At 31.8% G+C, this 22,060-nt stretch overlaps 2 protein-coding genes across 3 annotated transcripts; one reads left to right on the top strand and one right to left on the bottom strand.

Moving 5' to 3' along the window:
* Window positions 1–573: 573 nt before the first annotated feature.
* LOC125830741 (probable LRR receptor-like serine/threonine-protein kinase At1g14390) lies at window positions 574–4,300 on the bottom strand. The gene is made up of 7 exons (XM_049509907.1): window positions 2,933–4,300; window positions 2,507–2,640; window positions 1,946–2,189; window positions 1,575–1,759; window positions 1,453–1,496; window positions 1,248–1,359; window positions 574–915 (listed from the first exon to the last, which is right to left on the bottom strand). The coding sequence occupies exons 1-7, from the start codon at window positions 4,152–4,154 to the stop codon at window positions 631–633; spliced, it is 2,226 nt and encodes a 741-aa protein (XP_049365864.1). The 5' UTR covers window positions 4,155–4,300; the 3' UTR covers window positions 574–630.
* A 9,424-nt stretch (window positions 4,301–13,724) lies between these two features.
* Window positions 13,725–20,374, top strand: LOC125830744 (protein IQ-DOMAIN 31-like). Of its 2 annotated transcripts, none has more exons than XM_049509912.1 (7): window positions 13,725–13,870; window positions 15,557–15,678; window positions 16,410–16,691; window positions 17,639–17,839; window positions 18,304–18,384; window positions 18,710–19,709; window positions 19,986–20,374. In XM_049509912.1, exons 2-7 carry the CDS (start codon window positions 15,604–15,606, stop codon window positions 20,015–20,017), a joined length of 1,671 nt encoding a protein of 556 aa, XP_049365869.1. In that variant the 5' UTR covers window positions 13,725–13,870; window positions 15,557–15,603; the 3' UTR covers window positions 20,018–20,374. The 2 variants fall into 2 exon arrangements, with proteins under 2 accessions (XP_049365869.1, XP_049365867.1); XM_049509910.1 differs by having other exon boundaries at window positions 13,780–13,869; window positions 15,572–15,678.
* The last annotated feature ends 1,686 nt before the right edge of the window (window positions 20,375–22,060 follow it).

Below are 22,060 nucleotides of genomic sequence, written 5' to 3' on the forward strand. Positions count from 1 at the left end.
GTAATTGATGTCGGTGCTCTTGGAGCACCAACGATGAATGCAACAGCAGATTCTGCTGTTGCTGCAGCCACCGTGGCAGGCGCAGCTGCTGAAAATGGTATAAAGATATGTTGTGAGCATTTCATCTAAAAGTTTAAGTAAGTTGCTGGAGAGACAATACTTTTAGTTTTTACTTAATTATATCCTCAACATAACCCTGTGTAAAGGCCTAATAAGCCAAGCACATGGAAATTTCTGGTAGTGAGACATGAACCGGGAGGTTTTGCCTGCTCTGATACAATATTGAATCATATCATGACCATAGAGACTGCATTGTTGTTTACTTATAATTATATCTTCAGCTAGTTATTTTGAAAATCATTGATGATGAAGTTGTTGGGGTGATTACACTCAGCGATAACAAAGCACATGAAGATACACTTTATGTCTTCATTGAGTTGATGTAAACACCGGGTGTTGATAAGTTTTTCGCGACATGAAAATTGCTTTGTATTGTAAACTTGGGTACATTTTTGTGATGTAGAAAGCAAAAACATTTATTCAGTAAGCTACTGAACTTTGCTATACAAGATGGATGCATACAAATGACTAAACAACAAGATATAACAATATAATGACAGATCTCTATTATCAGTAAAGCTTATTATTAAGATTTCCACTTATTTTTCCACTGAGTTTCCCACTTTGGTTCCCACTGAGGTTTCCACTGTTGGTTGTTCCTTCTTGAACCTGAATTGAGTATTGCATATGCCAGAGAACATCTTCGACTGATGGCCGCCTGCTTGGTTCTTTTTCAAGGCAGTTTATTGCTATCTGGACTGTCGTTTTCAATGAGTCATATGCAAATGTACCTCGTATACAAGGATCTGTTAAATCTCGTAGCTTTGATGGTGATTCCGCTAAGGCAGTCTCCACCTGAATGTCATAAAAGGCAATTTGGTTCAAGGTTGTTTGATAGATTGTGTAAATAGACTAGGCTCTTATGCATTATGTGAAGAAATGTGTGTTCTTTCATATCACGTAATTCGTGATTCTTCTAATTCTTTATAGCGTATCTCTTATTTTTCGAGTTGATTTCTCAGATGGTCACTCGACTAATCGTTATTATTTCAGAAAGTCACTTTCTTTGTAAAAGAACATCCGAATCAAGAAGAAATGTGACTTTCTGAAATGATTACTATTAGTTGAGTGACCATCTGATATATTTCTATCGTTTTAGAGTGTTATTAGGATATTGTTATTGATACCTGAAGCTTAAGGTCTTCTGCTTCACTTCGAGAGTTGATTGGTCTACCAATAATAACCTCTAGTAGAATAATTCCCAACTGATAAATGTCGTCCTTTTCTGCTTCTTTCCCGCTGAATATGAAGTTTATATTAGCAGACAATTCAGAAATGATAGCCAGGAAACAGAGAAAGTAAGGTGAATGTAGCTGCAGAGTAATATAATACCTGGTAAAATTGTCTGGTCCAGCAAGAGGACTTTCTGAACCAACCTGCGAATGTTTTGGATGGTTAAAAATGAGATTTTCTCCAAGATTAACGTGTTGTTCGTTGTGATTTACTAGCATTACCTTAGGTGGTAACGATATATTGTAGCTGCTTATTCTAGCAGTAAGAGTTTCATCCAACAAAACATTCTCAAGCTTTATATCATTTCCAGTGACTCCTCCAGTGTGCAAATACTGAATTCCTTTTGCAATGCCCATCGTTATTCCCATTCTTTGTGGCCATTTCAATACATCCCTTTTCCTCCAATCTGCCAAAGAACGAATCCCAGAATATAAAATTCAGCCTTCATCGTTCCGACTGAAGAAAGTAATGACTATTAGATAGTAACTCAACTAATAGTCATTATCTCAGAAGTCACCTTTTCGAAAGTGACTTCTGAGGTAATAACTATTAGTTGAGTGGCCATGAGAGAAATCAACTCGTAATAGCTTACCGCTAAGATGATCCTTTAGTGATCCATTGACGACGTTTTCAAGCACAATAAATACAGTGCTAGCTGTATTTGGATGATCTTGGTAAGTAACAACACAGTGTCCAACTACACTGACTAAATGTCGATGCCTTAGCTTTGATATCATCTCCATGTGCTGCTGCAGAATTTGAGGTGAATGCTTCTGCTTCAATTTCAGACATTTCACTAGGACCACTGATCCATCTCTAAGCCAACCTCTATATAGCTGTCATAAATAATAACATCAATCCCAATGTTCAAAACACAAGTTTGTATTCACCAAGATTTATGAAAAGCATATCCATATTACTATCTTTAGTTTTTCTAAAATGTCAAAGTGTTGTCCGGGTTGACTTATAGGGTGACTTTTTGGGTCTAGACTAGAAGTATAGCAATATGAGTATCTACGGACTCGTATACTCATGTAGATTATGTATTTGACTAGAATGGAATCGTTCGGCGTCCAAAATGACGATTAATATGAACAGGATATAGTAATAAATATCATTTCTTTTGCTATTTATAATGAATCAACATTTTTACCTGACCCTGGGAACCTTCTCCAACCAGATTAGTTGGATCAAAACTGTTTGTTGCTTCTTCCATTTCCTCTAAAGTGAAAACATGATATGGTGGAAGTCCTAATGATACCATCCTCATTGTCCTCCTTGCATTCCCTGATTAAATCAAGTTATCAATAAAATTGTCATAATGATGCACTATCACTATTCAAGATTCAACAACAAACCCCGCATAATTCCACAAGTGGGGTCTGGAGAGGATAGAGTGTACACAGACCTTACCCCTACCTCGGGAGGTAGAGAGGTTGTTTCCAATAGACCCCTATCACTATTCAAGATTCAATATACACAGTGTGGGGTCTAGTGGGGGAGTGTACACAGACCTTACCTCTACCTTGAGAGGTAAAGAGACTGTTTCTGATAGACCCTAATCATTAAGGAAATTTACCTCCATCAGCAGTTTTGGAAAGGGTTGAATTCTTCTCAAAAGCAAAGCTGTCATTTTTATATCCTTGATCTCTATTTCTCACAACTTTCTTGACAATGAAAAAGATCAGGAAACCAACTGCACCCACAACTACAACAATTCCAGCAATGAGTCCTAAGACAACACCAAGCTTAACTGTGGATTGTTCCTTCTCATCACTAGTTCTTGGAGGGGGCTTAACAGCTATAGCTTGTTTCTCACAAAATGTATGTGGATGTTGAGACTTAGTGCTAGTACTTGACAAACAATTCCAAACATTAATCACTGTCCTGTTTCTTGAACTTGATCCAAGACAAGCAGGCAACTTTCCCATCAATAAATTACTCGAAAAATCGACAAATTTCAGATTGTTGCTACAAGACACACTTCCTGGAAGGGAACCACTAAGCTGATTCTTAGCAATACTAATAGACTGAATTGCTGGAAGTGAAAACAGGAAAGAAGGCATTGGACCAACAAGTTTGTTAGAAGACAAATCAAGATTTTGCAAATGAGTAAACTTGTTGAGTCCATTAGGTATTTCTGATCTAAAGAGATTGTTACTCAAATTCAGTGAAACAAGATTGTTGTTGTTATCACCTAAAGATGGAAACTTTGGTCCTAAATTATTACCACTCAAATCCAACTCTTCAAGTATTTTTAACCCTTTCAGATCTGGTACACTTCCATTAAACAAATTTCTAGCCAAAACAAGAGATTTCAGGTTCTTGAAATTCACTATAGATGATGGAATCTCACCAAGAATGAAATTTGAAGTTATATTAAGTACCTCAAGTGAATGTAGCCTACTAATCTTAGCAGGCAATGAACCCCACAAACCAAGAGAAACTAAAGACAACTTTTTTAAACTAGAAAGCTTAGTAACAACAGTGAAAAATGAATCAATTGAAAATTTCCCAGAAAGGGCTTGTGGAGAAGAGGATTTTAAAGACTCAAAAGGGGATTTTTTGTTACCAACAATTGTTAACTCAGTTATATGATTACCAGAACAAGTGATAACAAGAGAAGGAGATTGTGGGAGAAAACAAAAATTTGTCCATTTATTCCATTCTTGAAGAACAGGTGGATTTTCAAGAAACTGTTGAATTTGAAAAAGGATTCTACTTTCTGCAGGAACTAACTGAGATGATGAAAATGGAACTAGAAAAAACAAAAACAGACCAAGAAACAAGAAACCCTTCATAGCTAAAAGACTCAAAATCCCAAAAAAATCTTTTGAGCTCACAAAAGAGTGAGCACTTTTTTTGTTTTTTTGAAGTGATTAAAGAGAAGTGTGGAATGAAATAATTCAAGAATCTATAATAGAGTGAGTAATGATACATAGAGAAAAGTGATTTTAAATGATGAGATTAAATAATGGAGTACAGATGTGTTTGTCTATAGCTAGTCTAGTTGTACAATTTTTGTGACAAGGATTCCATATAACTTCATCACATTTGGTAGAAAAGAATGTGAAGAGAGTGAGATAGAGAGAAGTGAAAAGAGTATAATTTTCATGGACTATTATTGAGTATACATAACATGTAATATCTCATGTTTAATTGGAATACCTTATTTTGGGATAAGTTATTTTGAGATCGTAATGATATAGTGAGATAATGATTTTGAGATATAATTTTTTGGATAATTTGTTCCTGAATTAAAAGAGTCGTACAAATTACTTTTGTTTTTATCACATTAGCTAAATGATAATATTCTTTTCGTCACAATCATACGAAGGTGTTTGATTGAACTTTAGTGAAAATTGAGAACTTTTGGAAAGCTATAAAAATTTTGTGAATATAATTCATCTCATTAAAAATAAAATAAAAAAATTGAAGTCAAAGTAAGAACATATTTAGATAGACAAATTTTTGACTTATAAGCAATCAATTCAAACAAGCTCTAAATATTAAATACATAAAGATATCATTCTTTATTGAACAAACTAAAAAAGAAAGAAGAAAGCATATTTTCGATGAATTCTATTGTGTTTTAACAAACACATTTCAATTCAATTTATTCGAAAATACGCATATTTCTATTAAAAAAATTTGATAGAGCACCTACGAATGTGATCTAGTACCGAATAAAGTGGACATAAGATCTCAAATTCAAAATACAATAAAGGCAAAATTTCGTAATCATTTTTCCTTATATATTCAAGCCTTAAAAAGCAAAAATACTCTATACACATACAACTAGAAAATAACCTCATAAAATCAATTGAAATACATTCAAACATTCCACTATAAAATACTCTATCCATATATGATATACAACTGAAAAATAACCTCATAAAATTAATCATACATAAACAATTCACATACTACAAAATACTCGATATATATACATAACTAAAAAATAACCTCATAAAATTAATCAAAATACACATAAACGATCCACCCATCACAGATATCAAAAAGATGTGTGGAGAAATGGCTTTAGAAAAGAATTAAATGAGAAAGTGAAGTGTCAAATGTGACATTAAGGTAACATGGTGTAGTTGTATCTGTCAGTCGGTGCTTATGTACAAAACAATAAAGCCAAACCATTTCCCTGGTCCTGCGCTAACTATACTCTAAATTATTAAATTCCAACTTGTTTTGTATATAACATAAGATATTATTATTATTATTATTGAATCTTATATTATATACCATTTTGCATGGATGTTAGTAAGTGATCATGCTAAAAGTCAAAAGTGGGGCTCTGAAATCAAAACACTTCATATATTAATGTATTATTACTCCTTACTTACTACTAGTATTCTACTTGTTTGTCTTGTTTATACTTCGCATTAAAGTTCTTTGACTTATGACTTAGTCTATCTTGATCGATAAAGTATCGTGATGTGATGCATAAGATTTCTTTATACTTAGTTAGATATTTTAAATATGAATATAATGAAGTGTTTGATGATATCATATTTTAAAGAGCATTCTCCTTTTTCTTCAATGATATATAATGCAAAGAATTGGGTGAAAAATCGATCGTATCGTCAACCGTCTACCATCAGATTCAATGCTCACATAGATGAGATGACAATAAATTTTTTAGATAAATACTTCTCTCCAATTAAAACAACCAGAATGAGATTAATCAAAATCTTACTCTACATGGATATACGAGTCTATTGACATCCATATTATTATATAAAATTTTAGTTTAAAAATTGAGTAAAAAAATCAAACGAACACTCAAGATCAAACTTTGAAAGTTGAAAGCATTAGCCGAGACATCCCGAGTAACGATTCAAAAATAGATGAAAGATTCAAATTTTTCTGAGAAACTTTGATACGAATCTGTTATTTCTTTCTGGAAATTCCAATACGAATATCAGACACCTCAGATCGTAAAAGAAGAAAAAAAGTCTTAGTGAAAGTTTTTTGTTGTCACTATCCAAGGGTCTAGTACAACCAATAATTCTATGATAAAGAGGTGTAGAATGGTAGCTACCATTAATTGAAACTAATTGATTCAAACACCCTCCTTTGCCTAAGCACATCATTATTATGAATTTATGATATGAAAAAATTCCTTTTTTTTGACAGAAATTAAATATGGTTTTAATTGGAGCTTGAATAAATGCTCCTGTAATTATATGATTTATGCAAAATACATTTATTTTCAAACTCTAAATCAATAATTGTTATGGTAGGTTGACAATCACTATAAACTTTGCAATCGTTGAGAACAGTTGAATAGAGAGATTCATCATACCCTACATATAACTGATTAATTCTGAAATTTTGATTAAAATATAAGAAATAGACATAATAATAAGCATGTTTATGCAAATCAAAGCTAGAATACATATACAATAAAATTAAGAATGGATGGAATTAACAATAATGATGGCATTTATATAAGTGTAATTCTTTAACTTATAAAAGGAATGTGAGGTGCATATATATGCAATTTTTTCTTAGGAAAACTTTACTTTCTCTCGGTTACACTTTTCTTTTTAGTTAATTTTACAACAATATATTTATATACTTAGTAATAATTTAATTTTAAATTGCTCTTTAAACCCTTACTGAGATAATTTATAGTCACACAAATATCTATGACTTATTTTCGATCATAAGTTTAAAAATCAAATTATTATTTTTTACTTTCTTAAACTTCTATGTAAATTAAGACGGAAAAAGTTTTTCATAACATTATAATTTCGGCCCTAGCTAAATATTAAGACTCCCAACTTAAAAGTAAGTTCAACTATTGACAAAACTTGAAAGATGAGACATAAATATTATGAATTTCATGAACTCTATAAGTGAAGTTTTTCATAATTTAATCTTTCTTCTTGGTTTCACCTTCGATATTGGATATTCTCATTAAAGTCTGATTAGTGCAAATTCACACACTATAGAATTTTATTTAAGGAGGAAACACTCCCATCAAGAATTTTCAAATTTTATCTAGCCGAATGAAAAAATCGAACAACATGTGAAAACTAAAATAAAATATCTCGAAAGATAGAAGGATATTTAGACAAGGGAAGCGGGTCCCTGGAATAGGGTCGGGCCATGCCCATTGAGAGTTTTTATGACACCACAAAAAATGTTTTTTTTTTAATCATTAAATTTAGGAAAAATAGGACAAAGGACAAAACTAAATAATCATTTTTGATAAAAAACTTCAATTCCAAAAATCATATCGCAATGAATGCTTTTGTACACCTGGTTAAATAGTAGTAGTAATTCCACATCCAAAAAAGAATTAAATATTTATTGATTTCATATAATATAATATGAAATGGATTTCTCTTGTTTATGGAGGAAAAATTTCATCCCTTCTATCATATATTTGTAACGAGTCTAATCAGATGTCTCGTAAAAGCTAATAATTATAAATTTTGATAATGATAAATTAGATAACAAAAAAAATCATATTAAAAAACATACGTAATATTTAATATAATTTAATCAAATAACCTACATAATATAAAAGCTAATGTAAAATACATAAAATCGAGAGAGGAGATATCTCCTAAACAATACTCTTTTAAAGACTATCGTATAAATATTATTGTGTTCGTAGGAGAAGAATAACTTAAATTTATAGAAGTTAAAAGTTTTCCTCTAAATAAAAAATAACCTAGGGATTTATATTCAGAAAAAAATATAAAAGCAATTATGATAATATTTTAATTGTCTTTCAATAAAAAAATAAAAACTCAAATATAATTTTAAAAAATCAAAATAAAACTCTAAAAACGTTTTGATTTTATTGTTCACTATAAATATTATTTTAACTATACAAACATTTTCATAGGAGATTAGTTAAAAAGTCATAGGAAGTCTATATAAAATAAATAAAATATTGATAATCTTTTCTTCATTCGGATTAGGTGGGCCAGTAATTAAAAACATGATGATTAAGAGGGGGGAAAAGACTTATATAGCTATTTTCTGAATAATGGACTAACATGTGCGAACTCTTCTCTTTCGATGTCGTATTCATGTCGGATTCTCCAAAAATTACACTAGTGGCGAATCCGACACGCATCCCTTGACATTATTGAAGAGTCCAAACAACATAGATAATAAATAAATCATTTGAATATTCAAACTTTTGCCTAATGCAAAGTATTCATGTACCTACTCATAAAATTCATCACTCGCTTTTTTTTGCGCTTTCTTAGCAAATAGAGTAGTGTTTTGAAAAGTGTGTTTGAGATTGAGTTTCGTTAAAAACGCATTAAAACATATTAATGGAGTGTTAGTATTATGGATTCAGGCTAAGTTATGCTTGTTCAAGAAATATCAAGTAACACTATTTTATCATAAAGTTATATTGTATATATACGTTGATCTTAATTAATTTTTTATTATAATTTTTTTTTATTTATATCGATCTTAATTTAGATAATATTTTTAAAAACTCCTCTCGAAACAATTTATTTATTTTTTTTAAAAAAAGTGACAAGTCACATTTAATATTGGATTTTTTGGTGTTTGTGTCGGTGTAGTTTGACGTTTTAGTCCTACCTAATCTTCTCATCTTGTTTTATGGCATTTAGCAAAACAATAATTTACTTTTTGTTGAGTAATTAAGACATATACATATTATTTCCAAAAATAACAAAACAAAACAAAAAAAACAATTACTGTACTCACTGTAGTATTGCCATTCTTTTAATGCATCTATCTGTATTTTTTGTTTTCTTTCACTTTTGTATTTTAATACGTTTAGACTTTAGATCGGTATTCATATGTTTCGTATTCATACTTGTCCATTATTCTAAAAAATAATTTTTTTACTTTTAATTGTCACTTATAATATATCAAAACATGATTAAAAAAATATATTCTATTTTACACATAAGATTATTTATTTATTGTCTAAATCATTTCTCATTAGTTGAAACTATATATCAATTAATACAAATATTGTGATAAAAATATTCATATTAATTATTACTATTTCTTAAAATACGTGTAAAGTTCAAAATGAATAAGTAAAACTAAATGAAAAGAATATAGTTTTATCCACTTAGAGAACTTTTCACAACTTAGAAAAGTTTGGACTTAATTAAGAACAATTTGTTATTTGCATTTTTAATGCAATTTATCATTTTTCACCGAATTGATTGAGAGATGTATGATGATGTGGATGTAAACTTGTCAGTCTCACGAAGTTTTAAATTATTGGAGTGAATTTTTTTATATTATCTTTAAAGTTACATATGTAAAATTTAAAATTTTGTGATAGTATTAATATTTTTCAACTATAAGGATTAAAATGTAGCTATTTATGGATTTTGCGATAATTACAAAGTGTTACTTTGAGACTTTCCTTCAAATATTATTAGACTTTTTAGTCTAATTTTAAGTTAATCTGTTCAATTGTCACCCATAATCTCTGATTACTTAGATTCCTTTGAGTAGAGAATTTTTTTTTTATATATTGGTTAGTACCTTACTAAAGTCACTTTTGTATGTGTATAATATTTTTTATTCTAAATAAATCATGGATCTTTGATTAGTTGAAACTATGGATTATTTATTTGTTCTTATATTATCTTTGTTATTATGATCACAAGAAGGACAAAAATAGTATTAGCTGTTTCTTATAAGTCAAAATGCTACTTCTCAATTGGATAAAAACAAAAAAAACAAGCTTAGTTTAAGTTTTATAAAATCATACTGCTGATCAAGGAAGCAAAAGGGAATCATTGAAAATTGAACTTAGATTTATATATAGCAACCTATTTTCACTGTCAATTGATAGGCACGTAAAAAAAGAAAATTTGATAAATATTTAGTTCATGTGAATAGGGATGACAATGGAGTGGGGCGGGACGGTTGTGGGCAAACCCGCTAAAATTATAGCCCGCCCGTCCCGTCCCGCCCCGCATAGCATCATTTATTGGTTTCAATCCATCCCGTCCCGCCCTACATAAACCCCGCTTTGCCCCGCCCCGCACCCTATAATTTGTAAAAAGTTTTAACTATTAGATGCAATAAGTGTTTAACCAAAAAAATTTAATTATTTTAATTGCTTAATATTTTTTTAACCTCTAAAATTAATATGTTATACTGTTCCAAATCACCAGTAACTTTTTTTTGTTGATAATTTTGAATTGATTACATATGACGTAATCAACAAATTATTGAATGTAGTAAAAAAGAAACAAAATATGTCAACTAGTTTTTTTTTTCCTTTCTAATTTGTTGGCCATTCAAAAATATTTTTTCATCTGAAAGGAAAAAAATTTACCAAACAGTGATCAAACAGATAAAAAATTGATGCAAAAGTTAGTGTAGATCAGCGAATTTAAAAGACTTTCACCTCAAACCCGTGCCCCGCCCCACGAGAATTTTAAAATATTTATTTAAATTCACCCTGCCCCGCCCCAAACCCGCAAAAGCTATAACCCGCCCTACCCTGCGAACATGATGTGAAGACATTGTAAGGGGTGATAGCTCTTTGATAGGACTAAATCTTCTCACGGTTGAACTTGGAGAAGAACTAGTGGATCAATTCGAGATCGAAAGTGTCTTGTATCAACATTTTTTTTAATTTTTTCATCAAGTATCACTTTGGGATTTGACTCACTCAGATTTGTATAAGGAATTCCACTTTGGAGGTAAAACCCTTCCTATCAAATGCGACTTCATGCCCAGAATTCGAACTCAATACCTTTGATTAATAATAGAGGAGTACTTACTTTGAATCAGTTTAAATGATCATAATTAAAGAGTACTAAAACAATCGCTTCACTGAACGAATTAGCCTCTGATTGAATCGAAGAAGGCATACCTAGTTCAAAGGTCGTGGCAATGCAACTTGAGATCTTATAAACTCTTTTTGATATCATATTTAGAGAAAAATTACACGAAATATCCTAAACGTGTTATCTTACCTGAAATTCAATTATTGATCTCTAGACTCTAATTACTGATAAGTTCCTTCAATTATATAATATTCACATTTATATACATTTTGAATTTTGAAATAGATAACGAATCTCTTAGATGTATAATGTAAATTTGAAATAAATTTTGAAAATCATATACAAGTTGTGATTGAATAATAATTTATTTCTTTCATATATCTTAGTCATAATGATCCAAGAAGGAATAAAACAACATTAGCTGTTTTTAGGACATACAAGTCAAAAAAGCCAAATTTAAATCGAATAAATATCCAAAAAAGTGGAAATTCCTTTTTTTTTCCCTTATTAGAATAAAACATTTTCTTTCTATATTCAATTTCATTAAAAGTTATTCCAGCTGTACCCAAAAACTGTGAAGATTGACGAGAGATAAGTTTAAATATACCAATGACCAATATTTCAACTTCAAATTTATAAGAAAAGTTTTAGAATTTATTTTTAGGTTATTTATCAATATATATATGTGGCAAAAATTATTTTTGATACAGACTTGATATGCATATATGATGTATCGATATGCATATAATAATATATTGCTATTGTATAAATAGTATATAATCATGTGTATATAATGTATAATTATATATTAAAGATGTATATACTTTGTGTTATTTACATAATGTATAAATAATGTGTTATTTATATGTATAATAACTATGTATCAAAGATGTGTATATGCATTATTTATACATTGCATACTTGTTTGTTTTCTATCCAATCAACTCAAATCTCTTGTAAACAATTTCGAAATTTAGATGTGAGCTCATCTCAATATTTAGAGGCTTTGGTTGACTGACCATTTTACGTAATAAGTGATAATTGGATTATTTTGAATTTTTTTTTGACTCAAGTGACTTCTTTCATAAAACTTCAATTTTGTTTTCAAATACAACATTAATTTTCAATTTGATTCAAATATTTTTTTCCCCAGATCTCAACCAAATTATTTCCAAGCACCTACTAAAATTTCAATTTACATGATCTTAGTGATGAGAATATTTTGTATACTACTTCGAATGATGCATGACGAAAGAGTATATGTTAAGTCTCATAGAAGTTTTTGTACTTGTTAAGTTTCAATATTGGGCCAAAATATGAGACCTCAATCATTTGGACTAGGATTTAAGTTTTTTTTTACAATAATAGCCAAAGCCCATAGCGGATCGAATTTATTATTTATTTTTTAATTATTCAATATACATAAATTATATACTAATTATACATAATTTAACACATATGATACATATTTCATAGCGGTTCAGGTTGAGCGCAAGAAAATTAGTTTGAATCCCATAGCTAAAGGCTATATAGAGAGAAAAGGGAAAATTATATGATATAACAATTTAAGTCCACTAATTATCAGTATAGTAATATTTTTAAATTATTACAAAAGCTACATTTTTTTTATAGCAAATTTTTCCTATATGTATATACATAATTGCTATATTTTGAAATTTCATAAACTACTATAGTTTGAAGGGAAAAATGTCGGAAATATATTCGAACTTTGGCCGAAATTGCTGTTACGATATCAAATTTTGGAAAGGACCTTTTACTCCCTTACAATATTTAGTAGTGTATTTTAAAGGTATATATGTGCCCACATGGACATCATAAATATTGCATAATTATAAATAGTAACATGTCCATGTGGACACATATATACCTTTAAAATACACTATTAAATAGTGCATGGGGTAAACGGTCCTCCATAAAGTTTGGTATCGTAACAATAATTTCAGCCAAAATTGGAGTATTTTTCAGACCATTTTTCCTAGTTTGAAACATAATTACCATTTGTAGTTATTGTTTTGATTTAGAAGTCATGATGTACCTGTCCGCTCAGTAAGACGGTATACATGAATACTATCACAATTGTTACTAACTTGTATTCATTCATTCTAATAACGGTATTAATGCACACAATCTTGACAAGTAAATCACATAAATTATATATGTTGACTTAATTTCAATATATCAATTGATACAATCACAATTGATTTGCTCGACAAACTTTTTTTCTCTCTCCAAACTATAAATACATATCACATGTTTGCTCGCAAAATTCCCCTAAAGAAAAACCCGAGCCCAATAAAATTCACTTTTTTGGCATTTGGGATAATTTCAAATATCTTGAAAAACTGAAACAAACAAAAAATAATTCACACAGACTACAGAGACAGTACCAAATTTCCAGGTGTTTTTAAAAAAACAAACTTTACCCTGCTTGTTGTTGAGTGCCGTTTGTTTCTCTCTACTTTCTTCTTCTTGAAGATGCAGATGAACAAAAAATGGTGGATTCTCTCTCTTCATAACTTCATACTTATCTATTAACTCTTTTTTCAGATCTTTCATTAAATAAAGTTTGATTCTTTAGCTGTTTTTTTTTTGGTTTTATGTACTTTTTCTCTTGACCCTTCTCATTTTTGGACTTCTTTTTGCTAAATTCACTTTTATTTCTTGCAGTTAAACAAGGGTTTTTGTTAAAGTTACAATCTTTGCTCTGTTTGAGGTAAGTTGTAGATCCAATGTACTTCAGGTTTTGATTTATAATGTTGGATTCTTGAGCTTACTCTGAAGCTAATGGAGAGAACACTGATTGCTTTTTTTTTTTTTTGTAAAATAGTTAATCTTAGATGTTACTGGTAATGTTTGTTAATTATATGTGCAAGGTTTAATCTGTGTATACTCAACTGTTTCAACATTGTTGCATTTGGGGCTCTGATTTTTATTGGAAATTGGATGTCCTGAAAGACTATGTAGCTTGGACTCTACAAAAATGTTGCTTACCCGTGTCAGATTCTCCAAAAATAGTGTATTTTTGGAGTATCCGACATGCAACTTTTGATGTTTTTGAAGAGTCCGAGCAACATAGCTGAAAGATGTAGCTGGAGTGCTTTGGTGGTAGGGTTTTCTGCTGAAGGGGATTGCTACACTTGCTAAATTTTTTTAGGAATTAAATAAAAGTATCGCGTTGTTGGTTTCTTGTGTATCCATTTCTATTGGGTTTTTCATCCAATGTGTTATAGCCTTATAGGTGATACAAGGGTTAGAGTAAGTAAAGCTTTCCCTTCTCCATTCCTGAACCACAAAGGAGGAAAGGAACACAACTAGAGGCGAATCCAGAATTTAAAATCTATGGGCTCAATCTTTAAGATTTTTAGTATCCATCATTGTTTAAAATTACGGGTTCAGATCTACTATTTATTACTATTTTAGTAAACTTTTGCATATAAATTTACACTCTGTGTCAAAGTAATAGGTTCAGATGAACCCAGTGTCTGCATGCTTGCTGTATCCGCCCCTGACACAACGTTAGAGGAAGGAAGTTTCTCTATTACACTCATCAAGTCTGCGAAGCATCTAATTCTCCTCTTCTGGAAGAGATTGTTTGTAGAGTCCCATTGGATAGGTGTTGAATTCATGAATCTTACATGAGAGAAGATCACTTGAGATGGTTTGGTCATGTCCGTGTTGATCTCTAGATGCACCAGTTTGTATGTGTGACCTTAGTTAGTGAAGATGTTACATGTGACGAGGTAAACTCAAATCACATGGAAAAAAGTTGTCTGGAAAACCTGAATCTCTTGGAATCCATGCATGCTTAGAGAAAGATAGGCCACAGTGGATGAAAAGATGTCTATGTATGTTTTAGTCATGTTACTATGCTTACTTAATGTCCTATGCTTTCTAAGAGTCTTTTAGATAAAATATATAGAGAACTGATACTATTTTTTATTTATTTATTTTATTTTGTATATTGTTGGTTTGAGATGAATTTAATTGGAGAAACATAGTAAGTGAGAGTTTGTTGGGTACTGAGGCGTAGTTGTTGCTTCTCTTCTTTTATTTGTTGGCATGTTGATAAACCAATTAGGCTTTAGGCTCTAGATCCTTGAAAAGAAAAGGTTATATTGGCAATCAATCATCTTTATTTTACCACATTCATTTTGACCATACAATCTCTTTTAATCCACTAAATTGATCACTGATGGTAGGCTTTTTGTCGGATCTTTAGACTTTTGTTATGCAACTTCACTTTTATATATGCAGAATCACAATTGTGCTTTAGTTTTGGAAAAAAGAACACATAGATAAACATTTTAACCCCATCAATGGCTTATATTACCTCAATGGCTACTTACTGCAGCAAGTTTGCATGTGCTTATTTGATATAGAGCTCTTTTGAACCTTCCAAACTTATTATTCACAAGGTTCTTACGTTGTGGGCATCAAACTTATTACTATGGGAAAATCTCCTGGAAAGTGGCTCAGGTCATTGCTGCCAGGGAAAAAGTCTTCCAAATCTGGCACATCAAAGGTAGGAGATACGATCCAATTTTGTATTGAATTGAATTATCCCTCTGGTTCTGCCTTTTGCTTATTATCTGCCTGCTTTATAGTAAAGTGGATTTGTCCATATTTCACTTTGGTTTGTCAAGAGTTAAAAGCTAGTTTTGTACTTTTGTTAGTGCGAAATTGCTACTACTTTATTGTTTAGTGGATTCACAAGTTAGTAGCTAACTTTTTGCTCCTTCTGAAATAGAATTGGGTAAGGTTTATACTGAGAAATGTAAAATTGTTGCCATTAGAATTTTCCTCATCTCATCAAGAACTATAAAAATAAAAATTGTTGCCTGTAGAACCTTTGCATGGCGTAAGGCCGTAACCCATGGTAGTACTTTTTGGGGAAGTGGACATTCTTTTGAGGCAAGCCATAAGGCGAGCTGTCTAATTACTTTGGTGAATAACATTCATGAAAATGAACCTTGTCTTCTGCCCTAATGTCAATACCTATGGTCGCTGGCCACAACAACAACAACAACAACAACAACATACCCAGTGAAATCCCACTAGGTGGCCACGAAAACAGTATTATCATCACAATGCAACAAACTTGAACAGGGCAACTTGTAAAGGATATGTTTCTTTGAGAACAATTTTCCACAAGCATTACTTGTTCATTCTGCTTATCCTTCTTTCCCGTGTGGGGTTTATTTTATTCATATTATTTCTAATAAGTTATTTTAATCTCTGTTTCTTTCTTTAAAGAAATCTTCAAATGAGAAAGCATCTGTAATTTCCACCAATGCGGCATTGTCCGGTTCGTCTGTCCATCTGCCATTGATATCTGAACCAGTTGCTGGTAATTCTGGTGGAATAAAAGAAGACTTGAACTTTGAGAAAGGAGAGGTCACTGATGAGGTGATTCTCCCTTCTATCGAGCGAGATGGAGACGAACAAAATACTTGTCTTACCTTACCCGAGGATACTGAGAAAATGAGGCTTGAGCAAGCTGCTACGAAGGCACAAGCTATTGTTAGGGGTTATCTGGTAATTACTTTACTATATAGATTTACTGGTGTCTTAAAATATTTTTGGTTTTTTTTGTGTTCTTTATTACAATTTGAGGAATTATGTTTGTTTTCGGCAAGCTTTGTCTTCTACCTTTCGATGTCTTCCCCTTCCACTTCAATATTGTGGCAGCAAGTTACTTTCACAGCTTTTAACTCTACTATGCTCGTTTCTTGTGGTTAATGAATGTACGTGCTGATTTTATTTGTTTTGTTCTTTCAGCAACATATATGAATAGGTCTTGATTTTCTGTTAAAATGGTTAGAGACAACTGACAAGTGTTAGATGTTAAGAGACTGGAAGTTGTAGCATCTGCTAGTTTTTCTCATAGTTTAACCTAAACAAGACATGCAATTGTCCATGTTTGTTTAGTAGGGTTTGTCTATATAAACTATTCTTTTGCACAAAGGTGCAGAATGCCAGAAGAATTCTGAAAATTTTACAAGACTATATTGTAAAGATGTAAACAACTTCCTAAGAAGGGAAGTTATGCTACATTAGAATTGCTAGAAAACGATCTCTTCTGAGACATAAATCTTGGAAAATGACTATCATCAGCAAGCTCTTATACTACCAACAAAGTGGCTCCAAAGTCACTTTGAATCTACGTGTTGATAACATTTGGATTCTTGCAACCCTTGAAGGTCTTAATGGTTTTCTTCATAATGTTCACCAAAGGGCTTTGAATAGTGCTTTCCCGATGGATGCATTTTAGACTTTATGTGACTGATAGTTTAACCTTTTCTCTGTTCATGTGTTTCCTTAATTTTGCAAATGATTTGAGTGTTATGAAAGGACTTGACTACTTACCTCTGACATGATCTTGCTACCTTTGATGTTTAAGAAAATTTTCTATGACAATGGGCTGATATCTAATTTAACTTGAACATTTAACCTGTACTAATGCTGATATGGTCTCTCTGAAGGCTCGCCGAGCATTTCTCAGGCTCAAGGGGACCATAAGGCTACAAGCTGCAGTACGTGGCCATCTGGTCAGAAGGCAGGCTGTTGCTACATTATACTGTATACATGGCATTGTCAAACTTCAAGCACATATCCGTGGCCAGATTATTAGACGTTCCAGTATTGGTTGTGAATTGATAACCAAACAAGGACTTGAAAAACAGGTAAACTATCAAATTGACTTTTTAAAATTTACTACTCCTTATGCCCCAATTTATGTGAAGGTGTTTGAAAGAAAGACTCTTGAAATTTGTGTCTAAACGAGCCTGAGAAATTTCTGTAGCTATAAATCATTTCATCAAGGCTAAAATGTAAATTTTAAAATTATTTTGTCACTTAATATAAAAATGTCATTCTTTTCGGGACTCACTGAAAAGGAAGTGCGAGGGGGTACTATCTAAGGTGAAGGATGAGGGGCTCACACCTTGTGAGCTATCCTCCAACACAGCCAAATTGACTTAATGGTATCAAGGCTTATTGTGATTTGAAATTACAACGTTTAGGAATCCAAGTTTCTTAGACTATTTGCTGCCAAGGGTGTTCAATGTACCATTTTTTATAACTGTTCTGCTATGAGTCTTGACTTGCTCAATGGCTTATAGTTTTTTATGGTACCTTTCATCATTAGGATGCTAAACAATTGGATTATCAGAGAACTAATGCATCCAAACTAGCACGGGAGCTATCCAGGAATGAATTCACTACAAAGGTACACATCTAACTTCTCGCCATTTTTTCTTACTTTTTTTTCCGTACTGTTCCTGCATTGTCTGGACCTAGAGGGAAGAATATGCCCATAAGACAAGTGGTTATCCCTAAATAACCAAAAGCTGATACCCAGATATTGAAGTTTTGCATACATGAAAACTCCCCTTACTGCTAAAATTAGTATTTTTTAGATTTTGAGGCATTAAGTGCAAAAGAATGTCTCATTTGAATTTGAAAGAACCAACTTTTCTCGTTTTTACTTGGTTATTGTTACTATAGTTGACCGATCCACTGATTGAACAATCTTTTCATATGGTATATTTCAGCTACTTGCTTCATCACCTACTGTAATGCCTCTACACCTCCATTATGGTCCAGAGGAACCAAATTCTAGTCAGGAATGGCTAGTCCGTTGGACTATATCACAGATTTGGCAACCACAACCTAAATCGGAAACACTTTCAAGAAAAAAACATCAAAATGTTGAAGCAGACATTGCTATGTCAAAGCACAGTGTGAGGAAAGTACATTCTAGAAAAATGCAGAACGGTTCAAATCATTCCACTTCTTCAGGGTCAGAAAAGAAGAAATCAAGTCATCTGGTAAACTCTGTTCTTCAGAATCCTGGAAGTGAGATTAAGAAGGTGAAACATAGTGTAAAGAAAATGTCCAGCCCTATATTGGAAAAACCAATTCAGTCTGAGGTTGATACCGAGCGAAAAAGGCAAAGTCATGACAAATTATCAAGCATGACATCTGATGAACCATTGCAAAATTCAGAAGGGATAGTTGAAAATTCTACTAATGTGGCCCCATCTCAAGAAACGCTAGTGGTGGATGATACTATCTCTCGTTTGGATATCCTTTCTGTATCTGATACTCTTCACAAATCAACTACTGATGCTGCGGATCAAAAACCAATCACTGATAACCAAGAGGATGATACTCCTGTTGCAAATGAGGATTCTTGTACTAACCATGATAATAATGAGGGGAATGAGAGCAACAAGGTTAACAGAAGAGTTTCTTTACCTGCAAAGCATGATGTCGATGCAAGTATGCCAACTACGCCAACGACAAGAAAGGTGCCCAGCTACATGGCTCCAACCAAGTCTGCTAAAGCTAAGCTGAAAGAGCAAGCCTCACCAAGGTTTGGGCAAGATGTGGCTGAGAAGAATGCCGTAACCAGACGTCATTCTTTGCCGTCCCCTATGAATGGAAAGCTGAGTTCATCACCATCACCACGGGTACAGAGGCTGGTCCAAGCTAGTGCCAAAGAAGGAATCAAGATCGATAGATCTTTATCATCTTCAAGGGATGGTACTGGTGAGTATTTAAGTGCCAACTCATTCTCTTCGTCCATTTCAATATGTTTTGTCTTAGTTTGATTAGACACAGAGTTCTGAAACAGAGAAGTAGTTCACTGTGGAGTATGAAGTGAACTACTTGTGCATTAATTTCAAACGATAGAAAAATTGCCTAACCAAAAATATTTCATATTTGGTCCTAGGTTCTATCAAGAGATTAATGTATGTCTTGTGAACCCATATACAATGCATCTACTTGACGTTACGCATGTAACTTTTGCCTTTATCATTTCAGATAAGATGACTCGAGCAGAATGGAAGCGGTAACTCTGCAAGAATCTCAGATGTAGCAGGAAAGTAGTACCCGGGGATCGATCACTGACAGAACAAAACTTCATTATGTTCATATTCCTACTTTTGATGTTAGAAAGGAACTAAATTATAAGATATAGATAGATGGTGTGCCTTTTGTTGTCTTTTCATTTTGCTTGGGAAATATTGCAAGAGTTTGTACCTGCTAAACTTTAGATATAGGGTTGTCTTGTTAAGTTCTAGGCATGTTGTCTGTTGAGTTGATATAGAATGTGTGTTTTGAGGCAAAATCTATTTGTATGTTAAGTTAATGTTTGCTTTGAAATGTTTGATTATGCAAAAATACTAATACAAACGAGTTATAGTGTTCTTACTTACCCTTCAACATGATTTGAATGGTTAACCTATTGATCTGGTGAAGGAGCTCAACCACTTGAGCAAGCCTCGGGATTTAGCAAGTAAGGCATACTTCCCCCACTTTTAGAATGATTTCGTTTTCTTGTAGTGTTGTTGCAATTAATTTTATGTCCTTTTTATGAGAAAAATTTATTTTTACACATAAGAGATGAAAGCACTATGATTTATTTTGTACCATCTAAACTAAACAAAAAACACTATGATTATTTGGTGTTTAAGAAGGCTTAGTTACTACATTAACTTTTTAAAAGAAGTTTAACCTATGATAGTAGGCTAATTATATAAGGTTACGAATTACTATTAACTAATTAACATAGATCTAAATGTTAATTTCTTTCACAAAAAACAAAACTACCCTTTTTCAATCACTAATAAATACAAGATCTCTGAATATATAATTTTAGCAGCAGGTCGGTTTAAGTGGGGCCGGTCAATAAAATAACTTAAATGAGTACATTTTATTTCTTAAAAAATTAGCTTAAAATTATATCATAATTATATTTTAAAAGTCAGAAAACGTACATGATAAGCGATAACTATTACTAAACCAAATTTAAGTACGTTTAATTATAGTAAAACACCTAATCCTTTTCAGAGAAAATTTAGGATTAAAACATCTATAAATTCCTAAACCACTTAACAATCTTTTATCAAGTTAATTAATTTACCATGGAGACTTTTGTTTATGAAGAGTCTAATTTGCATTACTCCTTTGGATGGTCTAAAACAAAACCCAAAAATTCCAAAAATTCCCAAAATCGTCGTCCTACGTTAGAATTAATCAAAATTTTGTTGATTTGCAAAACTGAACATATTTGGCGTAATCTTTCAGGTAAAAGCAAGACAAGTCGTAAACGTCCTCGAATCTCAACGTCTATCACAATGGAATCTCAAGATTTCAAGGATCCAGAAAAGACTTGTCTAGCCATATACAACGAGTTAAAAAAATGTCAATTTCCGGTCTTCGAGTGTAAAGTGATGGTTGATGAGTTGATCGAATTGGCACATAAATATATCCATCGTTCTGTGCTCGTTGATGATCGTTACATGTTGAAACTTGGTGTTAAGATTAATATGTTGCACAAGTACAAGCAAATAAAGGAGAATTATGATAGGAACTTTTTAGCAAAAAATATTCCTAATAAGAGTTGCAATTTATGTGAAGACATTTTTAGAGGATCTTCAATTATTAATTTGTCATGTAAACATAGGTTTCATTTCAAATGTATGAAAAATTGGTTAGATAGGAATATTGGTTGCCCTACTTGTACTCCTATCAATAATGGAAACCCTAATTAGGTTTAGGTGCCTTTTTTTTTTATTTGAGTTTATTGGTTTGATAAATAAAACATTTTATTTTTACTATTGATTGTACATATATATATGTTTTTTTTTATTTGTATTTTTTGTTAGATGGATTGTTATGAGTATTGGTTACTAATTTATTGGACTTATGACATTGGTTGTGAATCCGGCTCTTCTTCATTTCTCTTCTCTCTATTTTTTTCAAGTTCATATTTGGATATCCCACATTCTTAGCAAACATATTATGATCTTGTCCATAAATATAGGAAAAAAAGTTCTTTTTAATTTTTTTTTATACGGAGGATGTTCTTTTTAAAATATAATAAAAAGAAAATA

This window comes from Solanum verrucosum, unplaced genomic scaffold, assembly GCF_900185275.1.
Source record: "Solanum verrucosum unplaced genomic scaffold, falcon-dt-bn FXZP01000154.1, whole genome shotgun sequence".
NCBI lineage: Eukaryota > Viridiplantae > Streptophyta > Magnoliopsida > Solanales > Solanaceae > Solanum > Solanum verrucosum.